This window comes from Engystomops pustulosus, chromosome 2 (assembly GCF_040894005.1).
Source record: "Engystomops pustulosus chromosome 2, aEngPut4.maternal, whole genome shotgun sequence".
Lineage (NCBI taxonomy): Eukaryota > Metazoa > Chordata > Amphibia > Anura > Leptodactylidae > Engystomops > Engystomops pustulosus.
In genome coordinates, this window is record NC_092412.1 from 184,937,129 (window position 1) to 184,964,008 (window position 26,880).

The 26,880-nt window shown below is 38.7% G+C and overlaps 1 protein-coding gene across 4 annotated transcripts in view; it reads right to left on the reverse strand.

Annotated features, from left to right (window-relative positions):
* Positions 1-428: 428 nt before the first annotated feature.
* SOX13 (SRY-box transcription factor 13) overlaps positions 429-26,880 on the reverse strand; it is a 31,588-nt gene continuing 5,136 nt past the window's right edge. The window contains exons 2-15 of one of the 4 annotated variants that reach the window (XM_072137578.1): positions 17,612-17,684; positions 13,808-13,928; positions 11,634-11,724; positions 11,300-11,386; positions 10,025-10,197; positions 9,873-9,941; positions 9,665-9,770; positions 8,739-8,803; positions 6,998-7,160; positions 6,566-6,672; positions 5,053-5,149; positions 4,022-4,162; positions 3,326-3,542; positions 429-1,711 (exon numbers count right to left, since the gene is read on the reverse strand). In XM_072137578.1, the coding sequence (XP_071993679.1) occupies positions 1,465-1,711; positions 3,326-3,542; positions 4,022-4,162; positions 5,053-5,149; positions 6,566-6,672; positions 6,998-7,160; positions 8,739-8,803; positions 9,665-9,770; positions 9,873-9,941; positions 10,025-10,197; positions 11,300-11,386; positions 11,634-11,724; positions 13,808-13,885 (1,641 nt within the window). In that variant the 5' untranslated portion in view covers positions 13,886-13,928; positions 17,612-17,684 and the 3' untranslated portion in view covers positions 429-1,464. Of the gene's footprint in view, positions 1,712-3,321; positions 3,543-4,021; positions 4,163-5,052; positions 5,150-6,565; positions 6,673-6,997; positions 7,161-8,738; positions 8,804-9,664; positions 9,771-9,872; positions 9,942-10,024; positions 10,198-11,299; positions 11,387-11,633; positions 11,725-13,798; positions 13,929-16,006; positions 16,111-17,611; positions 17,685-26,880 lie in introns of those variants that run through there. The other 3 variants (XM_072137576.1, XM_072137577.1, XM_072137579.1) reach the window with 3 other exon arrangements.

Consider the following 26,880-nt stretch of genomic DNA (forward strand, 5'->3'; position numbering starts at 1 on the left):
TCAGACTATTTTATTTATTTTTAGGAACAGGAGCTGCTCTATATTTTGTGGTTAAGGCTGCTTGACTCGGACACTTTGTGCTCACTGCACTGTGACCGGGTTTAATAGACCTCTATGGGGGGTCGTGATCTGGCCACATTTTGTGCAGTCATATCACACCAATATGGTCATGTGAATGGAGCCTTATACTGATAACCAATTAATTGTAGGTCATTCATATCAAAATACTAGAAACTCATTTCATTCCTTGTACTGCTAAAGGTATTACCCAACATTTAAAGGATTTTTCACTACTTTACCACATCGTAAAAATGTGACTGGAGTATTTCAACTGCTGTGCACACATGTATCCAAATGGATTACACTGGACTATGGCACAACATATATTCTATACAATATTTGCTATAAATTCAAGAAGTTCAGAGAGATTTGGCTTTCACACAAAATGTTGACAGTTTATTTTTTTTATTCTGTACAGTAAACTGGGAACTAGAGAAATATTTCAAATTTAAGTTATTTTCTGTTTCTTTATCAAAATAAAAAAAAAATCCATCTTTGAGCTATATTTACAGAGGTATAAAAATATACATACATTTACTATATATATATCTATTGTGTGTGAGGTATGAGATTCATGGGTTCTTAGGTTAGATCTCTTCAGTACATTCAATAAGGCACTATGGAGATGTAAATAAAAATGATTGCACACCGCTGTTGGGACACCACCTACCAAACAAGACAGACGTCATATAAAACTTCCATAGCTCCAAACCAGGGTTTTCGTTCATTTAAGTAGGTGGTGCCAGTCTGACAACCAACCCTCGAACCATACAGAGGCCTCGTAATCACTTGCTGACAATGCATTATACAACTGCCTGAATTTAGGCCTCATTAAATCTATGAGAACACTTCTGAATTAACCATTAAAAAAATCTCAGCAACAATACTTTTCATTTATAAAATCATGGTAGGCCATGTGAATTGCCTGTTAGGTCACTGCTCCTGTAGAGGGAACAGTGGTGGAGGCCATCATTTTTACACTACTAAAATGCTTGTTGAATTGGTCATTTTCACTCATTTGCACATAATGCAAGTGTCAAAAATTAAGAAGAAAATACAGATAATATACAAAACCCATTCTTATTTGAGAGAGATCTTGCCTTATTTGCAAGAGAAAAGAATTGTCATATGCACAGCAACAGAGAATCACTTTGCTGCTCCACATTTGCTCAATTTTCACAATAAGCAGAATTGCTTTGTGTCTAGCGCCTAACTAAAAGTGCATAAGCATTCCAGAGGATTGTAATCCAGCTTTATGTGATATTTATGTTAATGGTTTTCTTTCCATGTGTGAGTATACAACCCGTCCAAGTAGAACAGACAGTGAGGACAGACGACATGTCCATCTGAAGGTTTGTCTCTATTTACATAACAGCTCCCAAGGGCGATGCTCTCTGCCTCTTCTCAATCTGTTATCACTACAAGCTCTCCTTCACTCTTGATCGAGTCTTCAGAGTCACTGCAGAGTTCACGCATATGTGGTACAGGTCCTCTTGTATCCGGATTCTGAAGACTCCTTGTGTTCACTATTACTGGCAAGTTACCGTCCTTAGCTTGGAATATCTCAGGAGGGGACAGATGAGACATTCCTGTCAAAGACTGGGACTGGAATCCAGATGGTGATGGAGGACTAGCCATTGACCCAGGGGATCTGATGAAAAAAAAAAAAAACTGAAAAATTAAAAGCTGAAAAACAAGATTTCATTGACAAATCAGCATTCTCAAAGTGAGCATAACTGATGGCAAACATTTTCACACATTTTTCATGAGACAAAAGTATTTTAAAGCTTGAGTCGAATCATAAAGATACTGCAGTTACACTTATATCGTAGACAAAGCATCAGCCTAAGGGCTCCATTCACATCAGGGTGGAGACACCTCTTTGACATGAACATCAGGAAATTCTTCTGATGAATACAACTGTATGATGTAGAGAGAAATCTGTCACCCTCAGGCTGACAATGAGTACTCCATGCTGCACGCCATTTGTTATAGAAAGCAAATCAGGCTGCATATTCCCATAGACTAAAGAAAATGCTACCAGCGAAAACTTTCTGCAGTCCACAGACTTGTAGACAGACTTCATAAAAAAAAAATATTCTGTATGATTGAGGATTATGTGTTGGTACTTGTCAATACAGTGTACTTAGTGGCTAGGAACAAAGCTGCTATAAAACTTTCACTACAAGCTCAAACATGTTGATAACCTATTAACAATGTGATAGCCCAATTTAGAAGCAACTGTTCCCCTATTGTGTCTTGTTTAATGAAATAACATCTCCTTGGCTTTCCCTTTTGTGCCCTTCAGTTATTTAATTAGGATGGGCACAAAAGATCTGCCACGCAGCAATGATTTCATTAGACCATGTCCAACAGATGTGGAAAACCTATTGTACTTATTTTAATTAAAATGTCTCAATTATCAAAGACTTCCTCCAATAGAAGCTCATTTTATAGGGCAATGTGCCCACACAGATGCAGTATTCTTAGAATAATGTGGAAGTTGTGATGTACTTCAGCTCATTGCTACAAAGGGTAGATCTGAATAATAGGGCATTGCTCCCTAAGCCATCTATAACATGTGAACATTTAGTTACAGTGTACATAGCAACAGTCAGGGGTTATTCTGCATTTAAAGCCTATGCCAAGTGTCTAGATTGGCGCAGTGCCCTGGCATTGCCATGCTGGACAAACAAGATCAGTACATAGACTACCACCATGTCACCCCTTTCACTGTCCGGTGCCTGGCTGTATAGGTAAAGTACTGGGGCTAAAGCCAGTTGTTTGCCTGCACTAGGATAAACCCACAAGCCAAACTATTCTAGTGGAATAGTTCCATATTGTAACTCTGCAGAGAACATAGGAGATTAAACCAAACTGCCTCAGGAACATGCAAAATATCCTGAAAACTAAGAAACGGTGGAAGCATAATCTTTATACATCTATCATTCCTTTGTACATTTTAATGTTCCTTCCAGCAGATTCACACTTCTGTGGCTGGCCCACAAATCACAGACTGTGTAGTGTCATGGACTGAATACAGTGGACAAGACTGAACATCCCCTTCTTCCTGACAGCAGAACAGCAGTGCCTAACTGTTATCATGGTTACATTTCGGAGGTGCTGTGGTCGGTCCATGAAACAAGACACTGCGTAGTAGGTGATACATGGACAGCCAATGCAGTGTGAATAAATGCTTTAATGTACAAAACCATTACGAAAACATATTAATTACAAAGAAGGAACTCTATCTTTACATACTTACGGGAGAATGTATCCATGGCGTGAATCCTGCCTTCGGTTCTTCATTAGAGCTTTGTACTCTCCAACTCTCAGTCTCTTCCCCTCGACAATGCAAGTTCGTTTTGGTCGTGGTTTGTATTTATAGTCTGGATATTTCTCCAAGTGCTGTCTGCTGAGCCGTGCCTGTTCTTCATAGTATGGCTGCTTCTCAGAATTACTCATAGCCTTCCAGCGAGAACCTAAAGAAAAAAAAAAAAAATAGAACATCACAAACATATCTTGTTAAGCTAATGTATAAATTAGCTTTGAAATATATGTGGGAGATTCTATGGAATCATACCATATTTACATTACTATTTACAGAACAAGAGATGAATACTATGAATGGCTCGGCATATGCCATGTCAACCTGAGTATCAACCAATTTATTTTTACCAGACTAACTTGTACTCTTCTGCCCCCTTCAAACAAAGCAAGTACAATATCAGCTTTTGTCTAGAACTTAAGAAGCTACAGCCATTTGTCAAAACCATCTAATATTAATAGGCCAACTATAGTCTACCGGGACTATTTTCTACCACTTATGTCATGCAAATTGATACTCCATTTTCGTTTAAACTTGGGTTCGCCTGGGTGTAGTCTGACTGCAGTCATTGGAATTAATGCAATATCATTTGACCTTGTACACCAAGATCTACCAATATAGTAAAAATCTTACCAAGAATTTTACTGATACTGGAATTGTGCATGTCTGGAAATGCTTGCAAGATCTTTCTCCGTTCATCCTTTGCCCACACCATAAAAGCATTCATTGGTCTCTTTATATGGCTGCCACGGTTGTCAGAGAAGTGGCGCGATCCTAGGACAAAGGAAAGAAGATATAGTTCGATAGATTAACACATAACACATAAAACTGCATAATAAAAATAATAATATTGTCATTAAACAAGAACAATATCTCTGAGAAGGGAATGTGGAGAAACCAAACACTGCTTTGTTTAAAATAAAAAAATTAAAGAACACCTGTCATCAGGTCTCTGTAACCATTTCTGTCACTACTACCTGTGCATGTGTGTGTGTGTGTAATGTATAGTAAAGCATTACTAGTGCTTGTGCTTTATCTACTACCTTTAAGAGACACAGACATCAGCTACACAAGTACCTGAAATGCTGTATTCTCCTATGCACATGTGAGACACAGCCATCCAGCAATCTGGAGAATAAGGGTTTTGTCCTCACTATTGGGTGGAATGATAAGTTTCGCAAATGTCCTGCCACTCCATACAATAACAGGGGAGTGTTGGAAATTGCCAAGCACATCTACCTCTGGCATGCTCAACCTACCACTCCACCCATTAGTGAGAACAAGACCCCTGTTCTACGGAAGGCTGCCATCACACAACCTGGGCTTCCATAACAACCTCTGCAGTGCTATCAGTGCCACGCCACATTGATGCAGTCATTCATGCAAGAGCCCCAACCCAAAGTATTGATTGTATTTACTATACAGAATTTAAAAAAAAATAAAAAAGTTGGTATTACATAATATTATAATTTTGTGAGATGACTTTTGGGTTTTCCTTGGCTGTAAGCCATAATCAACATAAACACTTTAAAACGTTTGTAATGACTCTATAAAATATACAAGGTTCACTTTTTGAATTACTGAAAAAAATTATTTTTTGTTGATATTCTAATTTACTGAGATGCACCAATAGTAGTGCGATTCCAGTCATATACAATTCTTACCATCAATGTCCATGCCGCATCGAAGCAAAGATTCCTCACTTTCTTGGAGAGAAGACTCATCCTGAAATTCCCTTTGAGGCATAGATTCATACAATTCCTATGAGATACACACAAAGTAATGTTTATAATGAATGAAATTATTGCTTTCTGAATGTAGCGTGTAGCTCTAATCGTCGGTGAATGGTTTCTTATCATGTGGGCTGCACAATAGCAAAAGTAAATTAACCATTTATACACCGTTCTTTGATCATGAATACCAAATGTATGGTTTTCCTACTCAAGTGAATGAACTTCACTATTCTTTGTTGTTTCGTTCATAAAAATAAATAAATAAATTTAAAATTTAGAGAAATGCAAGTCTCAAAAAAATGTGTCATATTTTGGCTTTTACTACTAGTAAAGAAATACACAATTCTCATGACCAAAGCCCAATATTATCTGTGGATTGCTATATATATATATATATATAGCCATATCTGTGGATTGCTATATATATATATATATATATATATATCTATATCTATATATATATATATCTATCGCCAGTGCCTGCACCCCCCTCCGTATATATATCGCCAGTGCCTGCACCCCCCTCCGTATATATATCGCCAGTGCCTGCACCCCCCTCCGTATATATATCGCCAGTGCCTGCACCCCCCTCCGTATATATATCGCCAGTGCCTGCACCCCCCTCCGTATATATAGACAGTGCCTGCAAACCCCTCCGTATATAAAGACAGTGCCTGCAAACCCCTCCGTATATATAGACAGTGCCTGCACCCCCTCCATATATATATATATAGACAGTGCCTGCAAACCCCTCCGTATATATAGACAGTGCCTGCAAACCCCTCCGTATATAAAGACAGTGCCTGCAAACCCCTCTGTATATATAGACAGTGCCTGCAAACCCCTCCGTATATATAGACAGTGCCTGCACCCCTTTCCGTATATAGCCAGTGCCTGGCTAAGAGAAACAGAACTGTAGATGTTGATGGATTGACTGTACATATTTATAACATTTTTTTTTAAAGGTTTCTGTACATTTACCACTCAATGTATTTTTAATAGGAAAAATTACAAAAAAAGCACTTTTCACAATTTTTTACATTTTAGTTATAAAAGTATGGAGGTAGTTAGTACTGGTAAGGAGGTAGTAGTAAGGAGTTAGTAGGTAGTAGTAAGGAGTTAGTAGGTAGTAGTAGTAAGTAGTAAGTAGTAGTAGTAAGTTAAAGTTTCATATGTCATGAAAAAAGCCCAAGTACAAATTCTAGGGTATGTAAAACAGTTTCAAAGATTTAATCGTATAATAACAGAACTGCAAAAATTGACCTGGACATTCAGGCACCAATGACCATTGGTCAAAGAAGCGTTATAAATGCCAGAGCAAATATCGTGCAACAGTATTTTGAAAAAAAAAAAACAACAACATAGTTCTCGGTAAGCAAATTTCCAGAGAACCACAAATTAAAGTCATGGATGTGCACTAGAAACAGACCCCTACAACAGTCACCTTAACATTGTGAATATCACGTTGCTCTGGGGTTTTATTTTGTCCATGAAGAAGCTGGCGTGCTTCTTGTATTGCTTTAGTAATGGCATCTCCTTCACCCAAGAAACCTGAGGAGGAAATAAATCACTTTATCGATACACAACTACAAAGTAACAAGTATGCAATAATATCATTAGATATTGTTTCAGAAATAAATCTTAGAGGCCATAGGATATATGAAACCATCAATAAATTCATCAATACATTCAGCAGAACAGTGGCAATGACATATGGGGTTATGAATGCCTGAGACCTCAACCCCATCAGGAGACAATTTCACTTGTGACACTTTAGTCTAGATTTGTGACTTTGCTTCTTCTACAGAAGAATGGAAGGTCATAAAGGAAACCGGAAACCAAGATATGAACCATTTGTGGGACACTGCAGACATACCAAGTGGTAGATTAGATCTTGTAGGACTGGATGAATTATCTCTGTTACTTCCAACACCATTGCTTGCTGATGGGGAGAGTTTCACATTTGGAGAGTTACTTGATGTAGGCGACTGTTCAGGCGCTTTGGGTTTGGCTGTGAGATTCAAAGGCTGAGAAGGTTCCTACAGAAAAAGACAAAGGGAGTAAGGGAAAAGGGCCAAGTTCACATTACTGTCAGTTAACAAAACAAAAAAAAATTCATACACTGAACAGAACTGATGACAGGTCATTTATCGTGACAAATTCTCGATCTATAGGAGATATTTATCAGCAGTGTCTGAGATAACTGTTCTAGTTGTTCATGGAAACCACTCGGAGCTCAGCTTTCATTTTATAAATTGGGAAAAAGAGCACTTTGCTATGGTTGGTTGCCATGGGCAACCACAACAGTTCTGCTCACAGACACATCTGATAAATCTCCCCCTATATATTTATGTCTATCTTTCGCTTCTATCTATCTGACAAGAGTGTATGATAACCCCAGATGTTGCTGCCACACACAAACCACACACTAAACTTTATCAATTAGTTATCTATCATCCTCGAGTATAAGCCAAAGCCCCTAATTTTACCACAAATACCTGGGAAAACGTATTGACTCGAGTATAAGCTTGGTGTGGGAAATGCATTGGTCACAGCTTCCCCAAGCACCAAAATGCCCTGCAGTCTCCCAAATAATGAAATGCCTTGCAGTCCACCGGGGTATAAAAATTAAATTATGAAATACAATATAAAACATGGTTTTTAATTCATGATCTTTAAAAACCAAACGCTGCCTAATCAATTTCATATTCAACACAAAAAAAAAAACACATTCAAAAGGTGTGTCTACCCAATAATGCGATCGTGTGTGAAGCCTTGGGTTCACACCTGCATATGTAACGCAACAGAGAATACATGAAATGGCCTCACCAGATAGATTTGAGGACACTTTGGTGTTGGGTACACGTTATGCTCACGTTCATTTCAAAGAAATGAAAACTCCTTGTGTGAACGTGAGCATAGCATGTACCCATCCGCAAAGTGTCCTCAGATCTATCTGGTAAGGCCATTTCATCTATTCTCTGTGGAACTTATAGGCTATCATATTATGGGGTAGACGCACGTTTGAATGCGTTCTTATTGTGTTGAATATGAAATTGAATAGGCAGAATTGGTTTTTAACTAATTAAAAGGTATGTTATATATTCCATTTCATTACCTCACTTATGCTGTTCTGATAGTACGAGAGCAGAGATGTAGCATAGCTGACAGTGTGTAATATGCATCTCATCACCTCATGTCTGATCTGTCTCATCACTCTTTCTTTGTGTCAGATACTTGTAGAATATTCAGAAGCCAAATAAAAAGTGTATATACCCTGATAATCTAACCACATTTTTAGATCACAGACTAGAGGAACCATGAAGTTTCTGCTTAGAAAGCATCACTGAGTGATGGTTGAATTGCAGCTTTAACTCCTGAGTAAAATTGTAAAGTAAGGGGTTAAAAATGATCTTTATTGTGTAAACATCACTAGGAGATTGAGATTTGAGAATTTTCTTTCATGGGAAAACTCCTTTAAACCTCCGTTCTTTGCTTTTTTCAATAGAGGTAAGGAACAGAGATTAGTTTGAACTGAACCGTAACCTCATTTTATGGTTCATGTTTTTGTTTTTTTATTTTCGACCAATTCAAATGGCTTTACTGCAATATCTTACCGGTTTTCCTGTAGTAGAGGCTCTTGTTGGTGTAGGATTATGGATCAGCTGCATGGGATATTCCACTGTAAAAATAACAAACAATCATTGTAATGGGGCGATGAAAGTGCTATTCTCATTACAAGAACAGCCAGCCCACTGTAATTAGTGGAGTGGTGACCCTGCTTTGTTATTCTCAAAGCTCACAGTGGTATACGAAACACCAGATCATTTATCAGGGAGGTTTTGCACTAGTGGCACCAGCAGGAGACCCAAGAAATGAGCAGTAGAGCCCCTGACTACTGAGTGACTACAGTGTTTACAGCAAAGACCAGGAGTGCCAAAGCCTGGATCACCAATGTTAGAGGTATACAGTGTTCAATTTTATTTCATTTGGTTTTGTATTATCTATATTCATTTATTCTACATTTGATAGTTCTTAATACTAGCAACACATAGTGACAAAGGGCTGTTGTATCAGGGTTTTATAAAGCCAACATTTATTAAAGCCCCTGTGACTTTTTTTTGTCTGGCTTTGCACATTCTATTTAGTGCAAACTGCTTGCACAAGGATTTCTAAAGTGTCCTAGACACCATTGTGGTGCACGCAACACTTTAAGGTGCACGCTGCACTATACCAAACTCGACACAAAATTTCGCACTGAAGGTGTTCCTGTGCACAGTTGGACCGTGCGGCACATTTATCATGCAGTTTCCGGCAGCCTATGTTAAAGGGGCACCAAAAAAAGTTGGTGCACTCTGTCGGAGCAATGCAGGGAGCTCCAGATACATAAAGAACTTGTGTGCCACATTTCATTAATCTGACGCACACTTCACAGGAAAACTGCACCTAGTGCAGTCTGCACAGTTTTGATAAATGTGGGCCAATGTGTAATATTGTCAAACAGTTTAATATTAGCTCTCTTCAGACATTATGATGTACTCACCTGGTTTGCAAGGAATTGGCTGCATAAGAGGTGAAATCTGGGGATCTGAAGGAACTGCCTGAGTGGGTGGAAATGCTGGAATCATGACATATGGCATATTTACTTGCTGCAAAGTCCACAAAAAAATGGAAATGTGAAATTCTGTCAAGATTCTTAGATACTGCATGTGGTAGGTACATTTGTATTGCAGATAAAAACTGAGAATTACCTGGATCTGCTGTTGTAACATATTAATTTTATGCTGCTGCTGAATAAGCTGCTGCTGCTGTTTGGCGATCTAGATTATAAAAACATGGAAGATAAGTACTACAGTACATATGACAATAGTAGCCACTAGTGCCGCATACAGTGTTTCTTCACCTGCTCCTGCTGTTGTCTCGCAAGCTCCATCTGCTGCTGCTGTTTCTCCAACAACATAGCGGCCATGTTCCTATGTTCAGAGTGGGCACTGAGCAACTGGTCTCTCAATCCTGCCAGCTGACGGATCATCAGCAACAACTGCAGCTCCTTCTCTGCCAAGCTTTCCTGGGTGCCTTAAACATAAGGAAAGTGAACCCAAAATTAAAAAACATTTTTTTTATGCAACACTCAAATATGCTTTTAAAAAGGGACTGTCTAACCTTTTGGGATTTATTTTTCTATATTGATGACCTGCAGCACAGCTACTACACAGTGGATGTAGCCTTTTGCCACCACCTCAATCCACTGTATAGTTTCAGCGCTGAATACGGCCAACTCAGGTCTTGTAACTGGCTCCTGAACCAAACAATTTGACACCGATTACCTATAATTAAGAATACCTCATCAAGATGAAAATCCCCCAAGGGCACAGACTAACGCCGACCGCACAATAATGTGCTTAATCCTTGGAAAAGGACCTGTGTGCTGGTCAGATTCCACAGATGCAACAAGGTGCAGTAAACAGGAGTCCTTGCATCATACAGAAATATGAAGCAAGGAGGCCCTGTCTGGCAGCTGAACTGCAGCACAACACAGAAACAGTTGTAATATTTTTCATATCAGGAGCAATGTGATTGATGAGACAACTCCTTTCACAACTCCTACAGTTAAAAACTTTAATTGGAAAATTGACGGACTTTTACGAAAATAAGTTCAGGTTAAGCTACAGATGCAGAGGGTGCATGTACTTCTACAAACCAAGTCTTTCCTGCAGCTTCTTCTACATTCTGCCTTCAGCCGACAAGCTGGAGGGGGGCACACTGCAAACACCTATATCTCCTGAATCGTGGCACCTACAAACACAAATCTGGTGTCATATTAATCAGGAGACTGCTCTATAATTTAGTATTTAATATTGTCAATATTGTGTTTGGATGTTTCACAGAAAAGGAAATATCCACTGTTAAAGTAACATTCGGAAATCTCGGAAATAGAAATCTAATTTTTTTATTGCAACTTTAAGAGTGGATATCTCAGATTCTGTGAAGCATCCATACAAAATCCTGATATTAAAGTCGCCTTTTTAATATGACACCTAGATGTGTTTCTAGGTTCCAGGGTACAGGAGATATAGCTGTTTGAAGTCACTGTCAAGACATTTGTAAACGTCCTTTCTGCAGGAGGCATGTGCAAATAGGACGTATATAGCAGTCATGAAAGGGTTAAAGACAATACCTTTCACATCTTTGCTGATAAGTGTTCCATTTCCCAAAAGTTTTTCCTTCCAGTCACTAGAAAGCAATTTCTCTAAGGCCGGCATTGCTGCAAGGAGAGGGGTGTATTAATATTATGGCAGAAAATTAATGACAAGTTACTAAGAAAGAAATGGACTTAATGGCTCAACAGAACTCAAAACTCAAATATATAGAGATAAATATAGTTTATCTATCCAAATTCATATTAACAGTAGTCATTATATAAAGGTTCATTCAATGAAGTTTAATTTCAATTTAGTATTCCTCGAGTATAAAGATAAAAAAGTATAAGATGTGTAAATAGAGAGTAGTACCTTCATTCATTGTTTTGCTGAGTTCAGGATTTTCTTGACGTCCATTAGACATGGGTACAATATTAGGAGAATTAGATATGAATGAGGCTTCCTGCAAAATATAAGAGCAAAACCAGCAATGAACTAACAGTATAAAAAGACCTATATAAAAATCATATTTTCATGCTACTGAATGGACATGTGTACCCGCAAGGACATTGCTGTTGGACTTCATTGCAAAACTAGGTCAAATGGAGCCAAATAAGCGACTCTGAGGCCCTTTCCTTGTTCCCTTACCTCTGTCTCTATCACTTGGTCCTTCGACCTAAATGTTTGTGTTGTAGACCCTTTATTTAGAAAGCTTTCAATAAAACACAGTTTAGGGGATGTCTGGAGGTTTAAAAATTAGTACATTTAAGTAAAAAAAAATGTCCACATTTTTCCACAACCAATCTTTCTAATAGCAAACATGACAATCTCAATACAAGTCTGAATGGTCAGTAGAATCATTTACAAGGTGCAAACTGAAAGAACACATTCATTTTACTCCAATATGTACACTAGGTGGCACCAATGTCCATTGGAAGAAAGTGGAATTAAATTTAAAAAAATAAGGTAATAGAACTTGCATACAAAACAAAAATTCTACAGCAAAGTAAACAAAAATGTACAGGCAGGCAATTGCCAAAATTCTTATAACTACCAGTACTGGATTTCCCTAGCAGGATTACGTAAATTTCCAAATAAATCATGTGCAAAACATAGGAATCTATATTGTATAACTTTTCGGCTTTTCCAAACTACCTGAGCATTGTTTTGTATGCTGTGTGGAAGGCTAAGAGGTTTATATTGAGCGCACTGCTCTTCTAGACCATATTGGTTTAATACTTACACATAACTGTACAAAGTGTGATGTTCCCCATATGTTCACAACTCTAGACCAAGGGAAATGTACTGTTAAACCCCTTTTCTTGTATTGGTTAAGGCTAGCAACTTTTGGGCTTGTTTTCCCTAGCATTCTGCCTTGGACGATCAGTAGTACCATTGATTAAACAATTAAAAACATGTCTGCTTTATTCCAAATTCCAGAATGGCGGTATCGGGATGAATGACAATTGGTTGCAATACAACACATCAGAAGCAGAGCACTTTTTGAAAAGCAGCCATGTTTTTTAACCTTCTGACATCCCCTTTAATTTTACATAGATTGTCAAAAATGTTCATGACAAGAATCGCATTAATTTGCCAAAATATACTTCAATATCTAAAATGCCTTTTACAACATTTATTAAGGGTTTGATGCACTTTCCTGCCTTACCCAAGCCAATAAATAAGAGGTTCACAGTTACACTACACAAGATTAAACTCATGCAAATGAATTATTCAGAATTTGATACTTTAATAAATCAGATGCACTTTCAGGGTGCGGTCACATGTTGCGTTTACGGTATGTGGTTTAAAAAACTAATTGCAACTGCTGCAGATAGATTTGCCTAACTAAACAGGTGTTAAAACTTGTGTTTAAAAGATATGAATGTTAACACTTGGATTAGTGCATGCATTAACATCGCATTAACAAATGCATGTGTTGACGCAATGTTAACATGCGTGTTAACTATGTTAACAGTTGTGTTTTGTAAACACAAGTGTTAACAGCTATTTAATTAGGCAAATCTCTCTTCAGCTGCTGCGAATGCATTAAACGCGTCATGTGACCACACCCTAAGAAAGTCTGATTAACTTGGCACTGCATAAGCATTAGGAAAATTCAAAGAGTCTGCCTCAATGCGTTCCTTTGGTCTACAGCAGGAACTGCAGTGCTACTAAAAGATTGTAGTTCTGGCCTTATGCATGTGCATGTCAGTAGTGCCCTTGGCATACTGTATGATAAATATTCACATAATGGCTAGTGGAATTACATGAAGGGAGGGGAGGGGAGTCTACACAAATAAGATGTCATCTATCCAGAAAGGCACTCTGGAATTTGAATGCACTTGTTATGTACGTACTCATATACCAATGAACAGAAATAAGCTATGGCACCATTCCAGCATTATGGAAAGGAAGGAAGCTATAGCCGAAGCTTTTAAAAGATATATTGCAGAAAAATTGAAGATTTTACAATCCGTTCCATTCATTTGAATGCAGCGGTTTCAGAAAGGTACAGCCACAAAGATTACAAATACCTGACTCGCCTGCAGAGACGGATCCTGTTGTAAAGTAGCTAAACTGTTCACTTGTTTCAAGACATCATCTTTAGAATCCTCCTCCATGTTTGGGCAGGATTTGGCTGGAGAGTCAGATACGTTCAAATCACTGCAAAAGAAGGTTCTGAGGGTTATATCGTTTACTTTCTGTATGTTGTGAACATGAAACTAAAGAAAAACTGAAATAAAAGTCAGTGAAAGTAGTAAGAAAAATGCACTCCAGTGTAGACCTGAGCGAATATCCATGTGCCAAAACAGAATTGATTTCTAATCCCATGTTCATTAGTTCAATGAAAAAATATAAAATGATATGAAATGGCATGTATATAAAGTGCCTTCTCTGCCAGCAATTCCGTAGAGTATCTGTCCACTGTGGATAAAGCTTTCCAGCTGCATCACTAAGAGGACTAAGCTCTCTATAGCTTGCACCAGAAAGAGCATTTTCACTTTTCAGAAATATAGGTTTCTGAAAATATTCCAGCAAAGGAAATCTGCAGTACTTAAAAAATTAATAAATAAATTTCAGCAAAGGTTCCTGGAGTCAGACCACCTTCCCCATCAATTGAACATTAAGTTAATATTAGAGGTCCCAAAACACCTTGAAAGATCTTGTAGGATTAGAACATTGGTACATTCATTGCACTTTCATGCAAAGCTTCACCATAACTAATTTCCCTTCTTCTTAGGAATCTCAGCCCCACAAGCATAAAAATAAGCTACAGCTGTCTGCCGTCTTGGGCTTGCTCTCAAACTACAAGTGCACTGCACTTTGACAATATTCCTCTTCAAGGTAAGTTAGTCCCGTCATCTGGATGAATTACAGAAACATTGCAGTAGAAGTCTTGAAGGAAATCTACCACCAAAATAAAAAATCATAAAGCAGTGACACTTACTCATAGTTCCAGGCACCGTGGTAATCTTCTTATATTTGTTATTCATGGCCACCTCCCTTCTAAAATCTACTTTGAAATTGTGCTGATGAGCCAGAGGGGCTACGGGTGTGTTATCAGATGCCATCTACAGCCAAGCTGTCGCTTGACAGGCTGTTACACTGTACAGGAGCAAGTCCCTCAGCATCAATTTCAAAATTGACTTTAGAAGGAAGAAGGCTATGGATTACAACTATAAGAAGGTTACCACAGTCACGGTGTCTAGATCTATAAGTGCCCCTTGTTTATCAAGCTTGATTTTGATGGGGGGGATTTCCTTTAAATACCTCGATATCCGTTGTAAAATGTACATGAGATTGAAACGTTGCTTTAAGAAAAAGAGAACACAATGTTTCCCTGTGTGTCATTACATTGAATGCTACACAATGAATCAAACTAGAACTGAGCAGACATTGTGTGCCAAGGGAGAAAGTTCAATCTAAGGAAGTAAATTCAGGGCTCAAAGTTCAGAGCCATTGTCGTTTGTCACTGCGAACATTGTTTGCTGGGCTTATTGTCCTGAACTAATGAAAAAGAAAAAACACCGGACTAACTGTAAGGGAGAAAACATTGATAAGGAAAGAAAAGAGACAAAGCAAACATATTGATAAGGAATCCAGATGACAGGTAGAAGAAAAACAAGTTACTGGTATATTGCTACAGCCTAGAAAACACACAGTCTCTGTTACTAGACCTTTGTGTTCGTACAACAGATTGTAACATTAAACGCAAATAATAAAAAAGTAATAAAGTAAAATATTGATAATTAACAGTACAAGAGGTTAAGAAAAAAGAACACTATGCAGCCAATAAATGGATGTGTTTGTTCAGACCTTTACTCCCTATTAACACCCTCACCTCAGCATGAAGCTTTGCTGGCACAAGACTGAAGGGAGTGTAAAAGGTTCCTAGCGGAGGCAAAGCAAGGAGAGGCCACTCAGCAGGGGGCAGAGGAAGCAGAACAATGAGCGGACAAACTAACAAAGGAAGTATGGCAAGAACACAATGGGGCATTGTGATAATGTTCCGCTGCCAGGAACCTGTACACTCACACCGAGCCATGTATCATTTATCCACATACACTCTACCTACAATGCATGACGCACACACCTATATGTCAGGGAGAATGACGGATAACACTAACACATCTTTCCTAGCGGCTGCTGAAATACATGTAACAAATGTGATCAGAATCCCTCCATAGCGTACCCCTGCTATCTCATAGTCTCATCTGCTTATTCAGCTCTCCCTCTCTTACCCTTCTTCATTCTCTCCATTTTCCACTCCCTCCCCCTACCAATCAGGCCTGTTCCTGCCCTGCAGGTTGCTGTGGGGACTCTGCCTTTGCTAAGGATGGCATTGTTAGAGTACAATGACTTCCCCCACCCTCACTCCATGCTCGGAGCCTCTCCCACATTCCTCACACTCGGCCGCTGATCACCAGGGAAGGGAAAACACAAGGGACAATTCAGAACACCCATGTAAGTGACAGCACTCCACTACATATATGGCTTTCATGCCTTTTGTACTTGCATTCCCTATATGTAATGTACACATTTGAAGAATTTCTGCACACCTGATCACAGCAGGATGGCAAACAGCAGCTACAGAGCATTCAATAAGAATTTATCTGTTGTCGAAAATATTATTTCTATACTGTCTTAGTGGTGGCACAGATTTGCAGTTTGCTGCCGATCAATATGCGCCTAGCCCCTTTCTGTCTGATAATCTGGGCCACAGCTTCCATATGTAAACCTTCCGGTGCCAATCGCTTTAAGTATTGAGACCTAAATGCTTGCGATCAGGAACGAGCGCCACGTGTTTCAGTGCGTCTGTAAATTTAGTGTGTGAAAACAAAATGAGTCAAAAACTCATATAGTAGTAAGTGATATATTATGAATAATGAACCCCTTCTTCCCCCTCTAAACAGTATTACTGGCACGGTTATTAATTACAGTATTGGTGCTCCCGTTTAGCAGGGGAAGCAGGAAATCATTGTGTCATAGATATGATGCAAGGAATCCCATTTCAGTCAGTGACACAGGACTCTGCATGGTCCGTGATGGCTGACCACACTGTGTGTGTTAAATACCCCTAAGCCAGACAAACAGTCTTCTGCCCAATTTATTCAAGGGTCCTATGATAAATCTGCTGTAGTTTGAACAATGTGTATACCGTTGCACTTATTGCTTGGTTAAGTTTATGCCAGATGTGCCAAAATTTTAGAGCATTTGTGTGGCAAAACCTTTCCCCATTAAAGATAACACGAGACATTCAAGTGTGTAAAGACAATCTAAAACATTGATCAATGTGGTACAAGGCAAAGTAGAGTAAATATAAAGGGTTGTCCTGGACTATCATCTATTATGTAGAGAGCAGAGCACAGCACATGCAAGGGAGTTTCTAGTATCGGTACTAAGAAATAAAATGAAAAAAAGTGTAAACCTTCATTATTCCTGCAAAGGTGCTCTGGTGTAGTGAAGACCTAAAGCTGTGATTGGAGGGTTTCCCAATAGCAAGATGACCTGAAGTGCATCCTGAATATAGGTGAACTGTGACAACTTTGAAGTTTAGCTGCCACGTTGACTAGCCCTGGAGTTTTAGGTGCTTCTATGGAAGCAGACATGGGATGAGTGAGGGAGTGAAATATATATATATATATATATATATACATACACATATACATATACACACACACACACACACACCTACTGTACTACTACATGAAACTGTAGACTCTAGTCTTCACCTTCCTCTTCAATGACCTGCAGTCAAATATGTATGAACTTAGGTGCCTTTTTTTATACACAGTATTGTCCAATTGTCAGCAACAGCAACTAAAACACAAAGAAAATGTCTTTACCTTAGTTCTTGCAGATTTTCAGAACAAAATTTCAATGCATCCTACTGTGCTCTGAAATCCATTCAAGCGACAACTGGAAGACAAAAAAAAATTGACATTCAAGTTACATAAACGAAGCTATACAGTCAGGGTAACATATGCAAAAGCAATAATACTGCCATTTTTGAGGAAGTTGAAGGATATGCAACCATTTTCATCTGTTCCTATATAAAATAAAAGGCATACTCAAGGGAAGACAGATTTAAGAAGTGAACAACTTTTCAAAAGACACTGGAAAGAACAGCTGGACAAACTTCTAACCAGTTTTCAACATGCTGCAGTACACAGCAACCCCATACTGACTGCAAAAATAGCAGCTCCAAAATGTAAGAAGGCATTTCATTACCACGACAGGTGTTATCAATGCAAGGGCAAAGTTCAGCAAAACAATATTTGCACCACAAAAGCAGAGGCGTACAATTAAACACCTTAGAAATCGGGATCAATACTAGGAGGAAATTTATTCCTTAGAGGGAGCCCTAATGTTTAAGTGCAGAAGATGAAACCCTAGAGAACAGATGCAAAATGTAGTAAATTATAAGTAAAGGGAAAAAACTACAAAACATCTAGGTGTTAGTTAGGATCATATTACCATTGGGCAGTCAAAAGGTTTGCCTCTTATATTGCTCTACATCCACGGTAATTTTGAAATAAAAATGGAAGCCCCTTTGGTCAGCTTTCTGTTTTCACAGATGAAATTATCTAAACAGACATCCAGTGCAAAAAACAGAAGATTGACAAGAATGCATCAGAAAAAGGAATCTTGAAAATAGTCAAGTAGTGAAAAAACTTATTTTAGAATGTCGCATACCGTTACACTAAAAAACTTAAAATTCCCATTTATCACTCTGCATAAAGTCAATACATCAGAAACAAGATCATACCTAGATCCTACCCGACCCCACACACGACACAGTAAACATATTGGAAACGATAGCGGATGAAACCACATAGCAAGAGTTAGATTGAACTCATTATGTACCTGCACATTTGTAGAAATGTTTGTAATGGGTCATATCAAAGCGCTGACCATACCTGTAAACTATGCATATAACCTTATTGTTATGTATGTAGAATTTTGCTTTACATGGCAAGTGTTTTACCTATATTCTATGTTGTCATTACTTACACATCATTTATATAGTCAATAATGTATGATAAGCTAGGATTTTAAGAAATCCATACACATTGACACTTGTACGTGGGACCCAATAATTTATGATAAATTTTGTTGCCAACGTTTCATGTGTAGATATGGAGACAGGAAAAGTATGGATAGCTACATGCTATAAACGAAAGAAAAAGCACCGCACAGTACAAAATATTGTCAAATCTTTGATTAAAAAAGTTATACGTACAAGCACAAGCCAGAAAGTAGTTGTCAATGGCAAATAATGGCCAATACTTAAAGAAACATGTTTTAAACCGGATTGTTCTCTCTTCATTTCCATATTCAGGTGAATGAATGATGATGTGCTCACACATCAATCCTAAAATCAGCACAACTTATGGCAAAACTGATGAAAAGATATTAATGAATATATACCACAAATTAAATCATTGTTGTTACCTTATCTGTAAATTTGATTGTATGTTAATAGGAGATCTGATGACTGAGCATAAAGCAAGCTCCTTACCTCCTGTGCTTCAGAGGTGTCTTGGCATTTTGCTGTATGCAGTTATTAAATATTGTTCCCCATTTGCTCCTCTTACATTACCTCACAGACAATTATATATCCCACCTCATTGCAAGTTATTTGTGTGGCGAGTACTAGACACCTGCTTATCATCAATTATTCCATCTATAGGCTCCAACCTACCAAGTGGGAGGAAGCGGGCTCAGCATTGATTATATCAGCCTCCCCCCTATACCAGTGATGGCGAACCTTTTAGAGGTCGAGTGCCCAAACTGCAACCCAAAACCTGCATGTTTTTTGCAAAGTGCCAAAACAGCAATTCAAGCAGTAACTTTGTTGTACCATACCACCTCTCTCTTCCTGCAGTCTCAGGTAGACCAGGATGCTCCACATTAAAATAATGCTAAACATGGCAAGTTTTGAGACTGCAGGAGTATTGCTGTCTGGCAAACTCTGCCATGGTGCAACAACCGGATTGCCCACTGAGAGGGCTCTGAGTGCCACCTTTGGCACCCGTGCCATAGGTTCGCCACCAATGCCCTATACTATTTTCCAGCCAAAGATTTTATCTATAATTTGACAAGACTAAAAGTCAGACATAATGTACAGTAATAAAAAAAAAAAAAGATGTATGCACTGATAAATTGTAAGCTTTTGTGAGCATACCTAAATGTTTCATCTGACTAACTCTGTAACGGTATCACTTTTTCATTGCCATGTGTTAAACTTTATTTTACTTACCGTATTCTACGGAAAGTAATTTTGACTTGTTCAATCTCCCACCTCCACCTCAGTCCAACTAACAGGTGTTTATTACCCAACTCTAGCAACAACATGGCAATATACCCCACATCAGCAGTGAGGCCAGAGACTGGCTACAATCATGGCACGGGATAAAAAGAGCAAGGGATAGCACACTGATGGGGGTTATTTTATCACAATTCCTGAAAACATCTCATAAATGCCCTTTAAAGTGAAGCTATGACAAAAGGGCTGAAAATAAAACTAATGGAATCTGACAAATGCTTTAAGATCACCCTGATCTAGAGAAGACTTGGTGTGAGCACTTTCTATTCTTGGGATACCCAATTTTTATTGTCACAATTTCTTCACACCCTATGTGAACACCAATGTCCATTGTAAAAAGAAAAAAAAAAGGAATAACTAAAGTCCACCAAACCTATTCTTTTTTAGGACTGGCGTGAGACAAGGGTCATGCAATGAAAGTGAATCAGAAAAAAATTAGTGTCTCTGAATATGTAAAACAGCAGACATGGGTAATGAGACCATCATTGCTGCTGTTCCAAAACAGCATAGCAGGGTTGACAATGATCTTATTGTTAGATTAAAATGATTAAAGTTTTATTTTAGATTATGTAGCTAAGAAGACCATCCTTTTTTATAACACAGGGGTACGGGTGCCACACTGTAAGAAGGAATTATTATTTGGGAGCTAAAACCTGTTTACGGGCTCAGATGACAAGAACAGCATCTGACCATTTACAAAGGAGAAAGTGCCAGGCCTACAATCTCCATAAAGTTTGGAGCCAGCCATGTACAGGCATTACTGCCAATCACAACATTGCGCTGTAAACACCAAAGCAAATACTGTCATCTCTGTAACTGTTCACTGCTAGTGCAGATATTTATCTTGCTTTGTTCTCCTGAAGCTGCGTGTGTAAACTTTCTGAAGTTATGCAACAATAGTAATAAATTCCAGGCAGGATTATTTCAAACTTAGCTCGAGAAAAACAAGCAGAAGACGACATTTGTATCGCAGCTGCAATACTAGACTAATAACTCGTCATAGACTCTACCCGCACCGTGACCTGCAGAAACATGGGTGCTTTTTATCTACACAGCAGATGAGATTGCTCCTTTGAGGGTCATCCACGCGTGAGGCTTTGGGTTCAATCCAGCTATTTGTGAAGTTCCAAACTCCTTTCATCTATCAGCACCTTTGTACAGTCTCTGCCTGCACCTAAAAATGTCTCATGATACACTAGACAACGGTAGGAAAAAAAAAAAAACAGTTCTGCTAAAATCTCAATATAGGGGATGACACAGATTATTTACCAGAGGAAAGTTGGAAGATGTGAGCTGTAAATCAAAGTTTTTTTTTTCTTGCTACTTTTTTTGTGACAAAAAAAAATCTGTTGCTCCACATGTGAAAAAGGAGCATGTTTTCAGCCTGTCAAGCTGATGTATGCAAGATTTATCAACAGACTTTTAAAAGCTCACGTAACACTTTTTTACTAGCTCACCCCAATATAGAGATAGTGCCAAATGTGGAGTAAGCCGTGCCATACATGCTGCAATGTGCCAAATGTGTTAAACTGTCATTGAAATTCTCCACATGATATACCCCCCTCTGTGTCTTCTGTGGTAAACAGAGGGCGATAAACAGCTGGCAAAACAGTAAGGTCGCCCTATGTTTGGCCAGTTTAACACTAGACTTACAAAGGAGTTAAAAAAATAAAATGCAGTAAAACTATTCTAATTTATGATGGAATTACATAGACTTACTGCATCACTAGAAGTGGATTATCTACCTACCCCCAGAACACTACACATGCATGCTCAGCCAAGGCAAGTGTACATAGTTATGGGGGCGTTTGTCGATAAACCCTTTTCACAGCTCATATACATACTGCATCAATCCCGTGGTGCCCTTGTTTTATCTGAAAAGGCTTCCATTGATTTAGGCTTAGAAGAATGCTTTAGAAGAAACCTATGACGTGAACCTGGTGTATGCTGTAATGGGGGTGTAATATAATCAGATTAAAGACCAGATAATCTAAAGAAGCCCACAGAAGAGAATAAACAGCAAACCTCAGCCCCAATATTTCTGGTGCTTTCTTACCAGTTTGTTTTACTTGGCCGAGTGGATTTGGATTCATCCATCAACCTCAGTAAACACAGACACCGGAAAACAGCTTATAAATACTTAAACAATTAATGATAAATTATCACTGCACATACAAAACAAAGAGTGTGGAATGGAAATGTTCATGCTAGTCTGTTCTGTGGACACATGCATACAAGACATCTTATCCTCCCTTAAAGGAACCAAAACCATTTTCACAATTTTGCCTTCGTTACATAGAGCTTGGCAGGCACTTCACAGAGTGATACACAGTTCCGGGCCACTTGTACAAATGAAAAGGGTACTGCAATGTAATATGAGTAAAAGATTAAAAAAACACTTGTCAACATAGTGGAATGGAAAAGCATCCTAGTTGACCATTTCAACTAGTCACCATTTTCCTGATGCCAAAAAACTAATTCCTATGAATCATTGTCCGAAATGTCGGTGGAAACCTGTGAATAGACTTCTTTCATACCATGAGATTTGTCACCTTCAGTGAGGCACCACCAAGGTTTCTACACACAATCTGCTTCAATAACTGAACACTATAGATTTGCTGTGTAGATGAGTGTCATCTACTGCTCTCTGTAGTCAGCCATTTCAATCTGATGAAGGGTAGAGTGCCAATTTATTAATATTCAAAAGAAAGTTCAGAAAACTGGCATGCACCCGTGCCATGCATTGCAATATATATAGAATTGTTAGTAGTTTATTAGACACGAGGTCCCCATTTGCAATCATTTTTATTAATCCACATTATCTAGCATAAAAAGCAGCTTTGTAAATAATGTACACCCTCTTGTTGGAGCAGGCCTGTGCCTCTCCAAGGTTACCGATTATATACAATAGTTTCCAGCTGTGAGTGGACCTCTGACACAAACACATTTATTGTCATTTCTGACAATAGTGTCAATCACTGAAAAAATATATATGTCAGATACTTGTCAAAGATTGTGATATGGCTGCATGCACATTAAAGCAGTCCTTTCTATGTAGCCTGTCATCGCTGTGCAACGCAATTTTGTAGCAGACCAGGGGCTGTGGAAACTACAGTTGTGTGTATGAGCCCACAGAAATCTATTTAATCAATGGACAGAACATTTACAAAAACAAAATGGGAGATTTATCAATCTGTCCACGACAGAATTCTGTCATAATTTGCACAAAAAAAAAAAAATTGTGCACCACATTTATAAATGGTTTTAGGAAGTTCTCGCACTCCTATGACTAGTTTGACAAAAAGGCCATGGTCTTTGAAAAGGGGTTTAGTAGCTCACCAAAAATACTGCAGATCTGACAGAATTTTGTCCTAGTTTTCTTGTGTAAAATAATAACTAATAGGAGGTGTAAAGTACGACTAGAGAGTCTTATACTACCCCAGATTTGTCATGCATTATCAAATTCTCACATAAATCTTGTGCAGCACCAGACTGTCTAATTCTGCACCGTCTTACCTTAGGACACTTTTACAGAAATCTGTCCCAGTGTTCATCTACACGAGGTCAAAGTCATAGACCACATTTCATTGCAGCGATACATGCCAATCTCTGGCTGTGCAGTGGCCCCAGCTTACAGACTGAATATTACACTTTTATATCGTCCTTGTAACACTTAGTTGCTGCTGGTGACAAAGGAAAGGTAGAACACAAAAGATCTTTTGTTTGACTAAAACTATTGTTGTTAGAAGTCACAATAACTGAGGGAAAACAAAAGGCTGCAGGCAAACAAAAGTTTTTTGTATGCTTGAACACTTCGTGTGACACCCAATAGCTGCAGGTGACAATGGCACAATGGGAAGGTGAACATCCGTTCCACCCTGTGCCGTCTTGTGTTTATTCATGTGGATCAGCAGTGACATATGGCTTCAATAAAGAGACTGTTTTTTTTGAGGGATAATTATAGTGTGAAATATCGTCATATTGATAATAATTTCAACATCAGAAGTTATTGTAAACAAGCTCCCTGACTGCAACCTTAGAAAGAAAGTGCTCACTTGTCAGGCATCGAATCTTTTATCATAGCCCAAATCTGATTTCTTATCATTTACAAAAAGCCATCTGCTAGTAGTCAGTCATCCTACATCACACCTTTCTACCTTCTACTCGCTGGCTTTACAAATCACTTTTTTTTAATAATAATAATTCTTTATTTATACAGTGCCTACAGATTACGCAGCACTGCACAGTGCATGGCAAATTGGTCCCTGTCCCCAATGGGGCTCCCAATCTAAACAACCTACCAGCATGTTTTGGAGTGTGCGAGGAAACCGTAGGAAACCCACGCAAAAACGATGAGAACATGCAAACTCTGCAGATGCTGACCTGGGTGGGACTTGAACCCAGGACCCCAGCGCTGCAAGGCAGAAATTTTCCTTCCTTGCGCACTAGGTACAAAAAATAATAATAATATAATTTAAAAAATAATATATATAATTGTTACGTGGATCAGTGCTTGTTTCCACCATTTTTCCTTCACTAGAAAAAGGAATCAGTATTCACACATGGCAAATTTGATGTGTAGATCATTGCAATTTGGAGCCAGATCCATATCAGAAGGTGGATGCTTTGGAGGCAAGCGTATTGATTTCTGTAGGCCCCATTTGGATGAAATTGGTAGAAGCAGACATCTCTGTAATAGAACTGCTACATGTGAATACACTGTAAAGACCTCCACAAAAGTAGCATAATGCATTTGTTTTTTTATTGTAGAAATGCTCTATAAAATACAATACAGGCAGTCAGGTTACATACAAGATAGGTTCTTTCTCAAGTTGAATTTGTATGTAAGTCGGAACTGTATCTTTTATCATTGTAACTCCAGCAAATTATTTTTGGGCTCTGTGACAATTGGATTTTAAAAATTTTGGATTGTCATAAGAACCAGGATTAACAATGAAGCTTAATTGCAGACACCTGTGATAATTGTTACAGCTGATTATTGTAGCCTAGGGTTAAAGAACAGTAAATTACCAATTACCAGAGCTCCGTTTGTAACTAGGGGTCGTCTGTAAGTTGGGTGTTCTTAAGTAGAGGACCACCTGTAAAGGAGTATTGTAAATTCCAAATCCCTTACATACATTTTATGATCTGTAGCATTTCATTCAACTGCTCTGGATCCCAATAAAATAAAATTGACTCAGAAAGCAGACTATTTCAGCTGTTTTTTGATACTTGTGCTAATATTATAAGACGCAAGTGGTGGAGCAAGAATTTTACTATATAATTTGGCACATTAACATTAAAATTATTTCGCCCAAGTTCTCCCCCTATTGTTTCCCATTCACCACCCCGCATGACACACCTGCCGTTCCATGTCACAGGAGTTCCTTGTAATCCTACAATGGTATCCCTCGAGAAAGAAGACAAACACATGTGTGTCCACCAATGTCTGATGTATATATGGGAACACATATGTTTAACATTTTTTACCCCCATACTGTTCATAGGATAAGTACATAGACTTCTATCAACAGAGAATATAGCCATTAAATGCTCTATGTGTTTTTTTCTGCAAACTGTTCTGCAGTAAGAAAAACTGCAAATTTCTGGATTTCTCACATTTCATTCACAGACATACAAGACGTGTTATGTTGCTTTTCGAGTCATTGAGGTGAATGCAGTTGCATTGAGGCGACTACAACACAAAGGTCACAAGAAAAAAAAAATCCATCTAGTTTGTCACGGCTAGGTATTATAGCCACAGAAAATGTCATTAACTTTACAAATACGGTGCTACCTCAATATTTTTTACCCCAACCACAAAAGGAAAAAGAATAAGGTGACAACCTGGTGTTCTATGTGCCCCTTATTCTGAATTAGATTGCTTTTCTCATTAGTTTCCAATGGCGCATATATTATACAAAAGCATCCAGGAATTTTTTTAATAATTCTGCTCCTAGAACATACTAGGTTCACAGCTCATCATTAACTTGGGTTATGTAAATCTTCAAGAGCTTCTCTGGCAGATTCCCATTTTTAAAGGCCAAGGTAGGGACTAAAGAATAAAAGCAATCATACTTCCATCACCCATCCCCCACCACCCATGAGTCCTATTTACACACAGGACATGACTGTTCAGCCAATCACCAGCTGAAACAGTGGCCCAACATGGTCACTGACTGGCTACACAGGCATGTCCTGGGCGCGAGGGAGCAGTAAGCAGAGAAAAAATTTAAAAAAAAACCTATAGAGACATGGCCTGCCAGTAGTGTATAAAGTCAGGACCCTCAGTAACCCGATAGACCATTAATGGTGTGGCAATAAGAGGATAGTCATTCCCCAGGAACAGGAAACTCCTATAACAGTGGTGGCGAACCTATGGCACGCGTGCCACAGAGGGCACGCAGAGCCCTTTCTGTGGGCACGCGCACCATCTTCCCTGCCGTTTATACATAAATCCTTACAACTCCCGGCAGGCAGGAAAAGCTGCTGATCGCTCTCTCTCTCACTGAAGGCTGCATCAGTGCCCGCCCCTCCCCCTCCTCCACTCCCCCTTCAGCCCGGGAACACAAGGAGAGAGACAGGACTGCCGGAGTACACTGCATCAGCCAGCTCCGAGTAAAGATAAGTGCAGCAGGAGGAGAGAGAAGGGCAGGAGCTGCTCTGTGTGTATGTCACAGGCAGCAGGCAGGCAGCTTTGGGACACTAAACAACTATAGGTCCTTATTGTTTAGTGTCCCAAACTGCCCTGTGTGACAGCTATTCATGGCCATATATATATACTGC